At 36.3% G+C, this 7,361-nt stretch overlaps 1 protein-coding gene across 1 annotated transcript; it reads right to left on the bottom strand.

Annotated features, from left to right (window-relative positions):
• Nucleotides 1-201: 201 nt before the first annotated feature.
• mrpl46 (mitochondrial ribosomal protein L46) lies at nucleotides 202-7,161 on the bottom strand. The gene is made up of 4 exons (XM_052152449.1): nucleotides 6,915-7,161; nucleotides 4,674-4,875; nucleotides 4,330-4,500; nucleotides 202-1,708 (listed from the first exon to the last, which is right to left on the bottom strand). The coding sequence occupies exons 1-4, from the start codon at nucleotides 7,146-7,148 to the stop codon at nucleotides 1,461-1,463; spliced, it is 855 nt and encodes a 284-aa protein (XP_052008409.1). The 5' UTR covers nucleotides 7,149-7,161; the 3' UTR covers nucleotides 202-1,460.
• Between the last annotated feature and the right edge of the window lie 200 nt (nucleotides 7,162-7,361).

Here is a 7,361-nt window from a genome sequence, read left to right as displayed (position 1 = left end):
TCATTAACAAAATAATGAAAACCATCCTGTTTGGAGACCATTCGTTTTTTATTATTATTTTTAATCAGCATAAATAAAATGTAGTGTTTCCAGTACCATTATTTATACTTACACTTGTACTTTTTTGCTTAAGACTTAACGGTCCTAACAATTTCTTTTTTTTTTTTGAGTCACATATCACTCATAAAAATAATTAGTTTTTTCACTCACTGTTTCATAACTTTACAAAAAACTGGCCTGTTCCCTTCTCAAGAACACACATTTGCACAAAACAAGTCATCAGTTTTATAACTGTAGAGCCCACAGCTGCACAATTTATGAGGACTTTTAAGTTTTACCAGTTAAGTAATTTCTCCACCAAATCCCAAAACACTGACTGAAATGACTGTCTACAGCCAAATTTTCAAGACCTACATAATCAAGAGCCCTAAATAATTCATAGTATTACTAATCCCCATTTCCACAAGCACAGCATAAAAGTCAATGACCTGAGAAAGACATAAAAGGCAAGAGAACCCTAAGTAAAAAGCATTTAAATAGGAAAAGACAGAAATATGCTGTCCAAAAGCATCAGGATAGTTTTGTGTTTTTCTTCTAAAAGGTGGGGAGGGGAATCCCCACTGGATGATCTATCCTCCATTCTTTGTCTAACTACTGCCCTCAAGTGGAAATATTTTAAAAAGGTTGTTGGCTAGAAATTTTTTAAGTGCTTCGTTGGCCTGTTGGCTGTGGCTCAGATGGTAGAGCGGGTCGGCAACCAATCGCAGGGTTGGTGGTTCACACTGCTCCTCCACGGCTCCGTGTGGGACGGCTCCTCATGCCAAAGTGTCCTTACGGCAAGACACTGAACCCCAAGTTGCTCCCAATGGCAGGCTAGCGCCTTGGTGTGTGAATGTGAGTGTGGATGGGTGATTGGGACACAGTGTAAAGCGCTTTGGTAAACTCTAAGGTTAATAAAAAAGCGCTATATAAGTGCAGACCATTTACCATGTTTTAATGTTAGGACAGTGGAGATAAAAAATAAAGAGGAAAATAGAAAAAAATATGCAGGGTAAAACAAATAATATAATTTTCATCCTGCCCAAAATATTTCATCCTAACCAATACATGAAAAGATGAGATCACTCAAAGTGAACAACTGGACCCTTTTTAATTTTGCACACACTTGCTGAGAAAGCAGTTTCTATTCATAGTGATGGCAAGATCAATAAACTCAAATCATACCATCCACAGACATAAATACACAAAGACAGTGACTGACAACAAATTGTCTGGGCTAAAAATTATCAAATCAGTATTGATACTGTATAATGTGGGTGACAATTGGAGCAACACAAATTTTGTTTGTTGTAATTCTCTGATAAGTTCTAGTGTCCAACATCTTGGAATCCATGTCCTAAATAACATACACTCACAGACCATTCCCATCATATTTTCCATCATGTCCATTTCTTCAAATATTACAGACCCATTATGAAGCGGTTGACTTGTTTCAGGTACTCTGGCTTCAGGAAGTCCTGGAGTTCATCTTTTTTCACCCAGGCAAATGAATTTTTCTCAAGGGGTAAGTGCTTATGGCTGGACAGCACAGCTTTGAAGAAAAACACTTTGGCTCCAACATTGCCCTTCTTCTGAATGTCTTTCGGGTATTTGTATTTGTAAAATCCACAGGGTGCATTGCCAAGGACAGTAGCCTTCAGATCTGCACCTACAGTCAGGGGACAAAGAAAGGTCAAAATAAACATGAAGTTAAAGGGATAGTTCACACAAAAATTTAAATTCTCATAATTCCTTTCTTATGCCGAATACAAATTAAGATTTTTAAAAGAATATCTCAGCTCTACGTCAGTATACAAGTGAATGGTGAGCAAAGCACCAAAAAAGACAAAGGTAAAACGTAAGACTATAAATCTATATCTTCTGAAGCTATCCAGAGACCAATATTTTTCACTATAAATCTTGACAGTTGTCTCCTTGGTGATCATGATTTCAAGCTTGATTACACTTCCTAGCGCCATCTAGCACTCCACACATACGTCAAGCTCTAGGAAGTGTAATTGAGCTTGAATCCCGTGCCTAGACACTGGCAAGTTGTACATTATGTCTGTTCTCACCCAAAAATTTTTGGATCACTTCAGAGGATATAGTTAACAACTGGAGAGTTATAGATTACTTTATTGCTGCCTTTATATGCTTTGAGCTTAAAAATTTGTCACCATTCACTTGCATTGTATGGACATACAGAGCTCAGATATTCTTCTAAAACATCTTTGTTTGGGTTCTGCAGAAGTCATTCACATCTGGGATAAGGGGGAAATGATGAGAGAATGTTTCTTTTTGGTTGAACTAATCCTTGAAATAATAGCACCTTCCATTTGTTCTTGTGGTCAACGGTAACATAATGATGGAAGATTTAGGTGGCCAAAACAACAATTTTGCCTGTAAACAAGACACAAGAATGAATTTCCATAATAACTTATACTGAGTATTTGGGAACACGCAAAAATGTACTTTCATATGTAAAAGTACATTAAGAGTTGTTTTTGGGGGGTTTCTTGATCCATTTTTCTTTTTATATAATTTGTAAGGGAGAGTGGGGTAATATGTGACAGTGGGTTGCCGCAGACCCCTTAATCTAACAAATGGTGTCCATTTATATAGAACAGGTTTAATGAAAATGCAGTTGTGTGAGTCCTAAAAATGAACAGGAGTCAGTTTGGTTACAGAATGCAGTCTCGTTCAGCGTTTCCCCTATATGCATTTTACAGTGGCGCTGCATCACTGCTGAATATACCTTTTTCACAGATTGCGATGACGAGTTTCTGCGTATAATAAAAAATTTTTAGATTACATTTTTTTAAATATTGAGTGTAAATTTATACCATTATGCTTTGTGTTATATTACCCTGGAATTGGTTTTAAAAAGTTAATTACCACAGCTGCGAGTGGGTTTCTATTACAGCTGCTGAGAGAGTGAGTACATTTGGCATCTTCTCCCATTTTACTCTCTTAATTCACCACTCTCTATTTTTTTCCCTCTTCTGGAAAGTCCTGCAAACGTAATAGTGGATTTTTTATTTTGGTCTTAGAGCAAATGGGTAAGAGAAAATAATATTTGCTGTGATCTCCCTTTCAATGCTGTCAAAGTTTGCCCAGCAAATATCAAGGTAAATCGGTAGCAAAACTCGTGAGCTTGCATATTTGTATTTGAGAACTTGTAAAATAAATAACTGTTTTTGTAAGTTGAAGTTTACACACAGTGTGAAAATTAAAAATAAAGAAATAAATATATATTGAAGCGAAATGTTGCAATCTGCACTCACAGGCAATAACTCAAAGCTTGTGTTTTCAATTCACAACTGCAGATTAGTCACATATGTGTTAAATAAAATTCACTTAAATACAACTACAGACACAAACATTAACTTTCCGTACTTTAATTCATTTTCGAAGTACAACCACAAATCGGTACTTACAAACTCTCTTGCAACTTTAAATCTTCACACCTTGACTTGTGCAAATAAATACCTGTAGCAAAACTCATGTTCACTTGTGCACTTGTAAAATCCTGATGAGAGAGAGCGAGACCAGTGTTTGGCGGTGAAGGGGGCAATGAAGTTGTTTTATTGGATGATCCCTAACCAATGAATGCCACTGATATGGATCGTGTTAACTGGGAATGTGCACGTGCATGAGAATAATTTTATATGCCTTTTCAGCAGATTTCTTCAATGTGAATGGCCAAGGAGTAAAGAAAAGACATTTTAGCACAATATAAAAAAGAAATGTGGTAACATTATAAAAACTCTTTGTTTCATTGATGTCCTCCTAAGCAAAGGAATCTGTAAAGAAGACCCAACTTAGTCACACAGTCAGAATATTTCAATTTAGCCATTTAAAAATTAGGTGTTTATTTTTTCCACAGATGTTACTGATGTTAATATCATCATTTTTATCTGCATCCCAACCTCAAAATCAATGCTGTACTGTCAAATGTGCTTCGAACATGTAATATTATTTGCATTGGTGCTACCAAAGCAGCATTTTCAACCGGTCCTTTGAGGGCACAAATATGTGGCCCAGGCTGAAATTGTGTTTGACACCCCGTTTGAATCTATTCTTCGACCAACACACGTTAATGCGGGTATGGCGTGGCAGGCTTGTGGACGCACACACAACAGCACCGCTGTTGAAACAAATCCTATGGGAAACACTGTTGTTAATAACCAAATGATTGGTGAACTGTATTTAGCACCTTTAATCAGGACGGACAACTGCACCCTGCTACTGTGTTAAGCCTAAATGGAAAGTGCATTTATAATGTATTACCTGGTAGACTTGCAAGGGCACGATCGGCTGTCTGTCGAAGCGTCTCACCAGTCTGCCACTGTATCTGAGGCAAGAGCCAGAGCTTTTGACTGCCAATATCCTTTTTCACCAGCAAGATCAGGCTGTCTGCTAAACAACGCTCTGAAGAACTCACATCTGTCTTGTCAACAACTGTAGAGTGATTTATGGAGAGATGGGTTGTCAATTGAGCAGGTTTCTCAAAAACAGATAAAGAATTAAACTAAACTACTCCTCTTAAAAAATGTATTATTTCAAACCAATTATTTAACCTGATTATGTGAAATAGCTTCTACGGGGTGAAGTGATTTTTAAAGACTGCTCACCATTGGACCTCAGAGCAGGTTGAAACTGCTTCAGTTGCTGTTCCCATGTATCCTCCAGATCTTGTGCTGTAACAATTTCTTTGCCTCCATAATCCTCCTCCTCATCTGAATCATAGTCATCTTCCTGTTTCCGACTCATACGTGCTGCATCCTCCATGAGTCTCAACTCATGGTCTGAAAGCAGACTTCTCTCTAACTCCATCTGTATAACAATAACCACTCCTATGAGATGTACTTGACAGGTGGCTTGTGTGAAGCAGTTTAAAGAATAGGCAGTATTGTAAAGGCATGCTTTCAAGGCAGAGTCAAATGCACAACCTCAAGAATAATGCTAGACATAATATTCCAATTATATATGTGTATCAATTATTTACATTTATTTTCTAAAATGAGAATGAAGGGTGTTAGTAGCGATGCCAACAAATTATGAAACAAGATTTTCTCCAAGGTGGTGGATAGTAATGATGTGGCTCATAAATTAAGGAATAAAGTTATTATATCTAAATAAATTATTTATTGATTACTTGATTGTTTGGTGATGTCTGCCTACTTTCTGTTTGTATACAGTTAACACTTAAATGCATGGGAACTTCACCAAACTTCTCTTAAATATTTAGGTCTTTAAAGACCCAGCAGGTATATCTATAACAAATGGATCTACAGGGGGCCTGGGTAGCTCAGCGAGTATTGACACTGACTACCACCCCTGCAGTTGTGAGTTTGAATCCAGGGCATGCTGAGTGAATCCAGCTAGGTCTCTTAAGCAACCAAATGGGCCCGGTTGTTAGGGAAGGTAGAGTTACATGGGGTAACCTCCTTGTGGCCTCAATTAGGGGTTCTCGCTCTCAATAGGGCACTTGGTAAATTGTGCGTGGATCGCGGAGTATAGCATGAGCCTCCCGTGCTGCGAGCCTCTACGATGTCATGCACAATGAGCCACGTGATAAGATGCATGGATTGACTGTCTCAGAAGTGGCGGCAACTGAGACTTGTCCTCTGCCACCTGGATTGAAGTGAGTAACTGCGCCACCACGAGGACTTACTAAGTAGTGCGAATTTGGCATTCTAAATCGGGAGAAACATTTTTATAAAATAAATAAATAAATGGATCTACACAATGCACAGGTAGAGTAAAATTTTCTAAATATTTTCAAGCAAATTTACAAATATAAAATCAAATAGATTTTTCATATATTAATGACATAATGCAACAAATCAGAACAGAATTCATTACTTATACACTGAAATTTCACAAGACGCAACTGGCTGTCAAACACATTTTGAGCTACGCATAACACATAAGATTCACTTAAGTATTTTCTCAGGCATTATTGAGTTTAAATAGATGCAGAACTTACATAATTTCAGTGGTACATTCAAATGACAAAAGTCATACTGTTTCATACTGTTCGTGTGTTGTACTTGCTATGGTTTACTTCCATCTTGTTTCTTCATAAAATAGCAATGTCAAATGTAAATCAAGTCAATCACTAAAACAACAACAGCACCACATTAACAAATTGCATGTATAATATGTATGTGTACATACATATGGGATACTGATAATTCACCATTGTTTACCATTTAATGTTGCATAGAAAATCAATGTAATATAGCCAAATGTGTATTTGTATGAATATAGTACTCATTTAACTTGTAATAAACAAATAAATAGATATCCTGTGATAGTAAACTAATATAGATATAAAATAATCATACAAATATAATTTTTGGAAGTACAATAAAAAAATAAAAACACTATTACATACCAGGGGTTTCTAATGACCCTATATACTTTTGCTACTTTAGACATTATAAAACTTGTATTTATTTATTTTTGCAATTTTGCAAAAGAATGTGTGTTGCAGTATATGCCATTTTTTTGTGTTGCACTAGTAAATAAATTTAAATAATTAAGGTGGAAGTAATAAAAAAATTGGTCAAAAAATAATAATCATCTGAGAAACATGGTACTTCTACAGGCTAAGAATTTTTACATGTTTAACATTTGCCTTCGATGTCCTATTAAAATCTTCTGTAATTTATTATATGAATACGTGAATTACTGGTAGGACACTCTTTACAATATATGAAAATATCAATTAAGTATATTAAGAAATGATATCTTCATTTATATTATCATATAAATCATCTATGTTTATATTTAAAATATAACAAATCATACTATATCATATAAATTATTTCATATGAATTGATTACATAAGACTGGGTCACTCTTACCTGATGCATTAATTCCATGAACTTCTCCTCTAGTGGGTTCCTGTCTTGAGAGATCACTGGCAGCCTCTGCAGACATACAGCTCCATGCAGTTCCCAGGGAGATGCAGTTCTGAGACTTTGCGCACAACATTGATTCTTAGAAGAAGACAAATGTCGTACCCCTAAGTTTAATGTCCCTGATCCATTTATTATTCTCAATAATGGCCGACAGACTCTCCATAAGGGCGCCGCCATGTTCACCACACGTGTTCCCACAGTGCAGCGCAGTGCAGAATATGCGATTTGGACGCAACTATTTTGAAGACGGGGGGTTTGGAAAGCAAATGTTTGGCTATATATTAAGAGAACATTCATCAAATGATATAGATAAGGCCATTTTAAAAGCAAAATGCACAATATGTTACTCGCCGTGAAATCACACATGATTTGTTGACGTCTAAAAATGTC

This window comes from Xyrauchen texanus, chromosome 2 (genome assembly GCF_025860055.1).
Source record: "Xyrauchen texanus isolate HMW12.3.18 chromosome 2, RBS_HiC_50CHRs, whole genome shotgun sequence".
Taxonomy (NCBI): domain Eukaryota; kingdom Metazoa; phylum Chordata; class Actinopteri; order Cypriniformes; family Catostomidae; genus Xyrauchen; species Xyrauchen texanus.
Note: the sequence above shows the minus strand (reverse complement) of the source record. Positions and strands in the feature narration are given on the sequence as shown.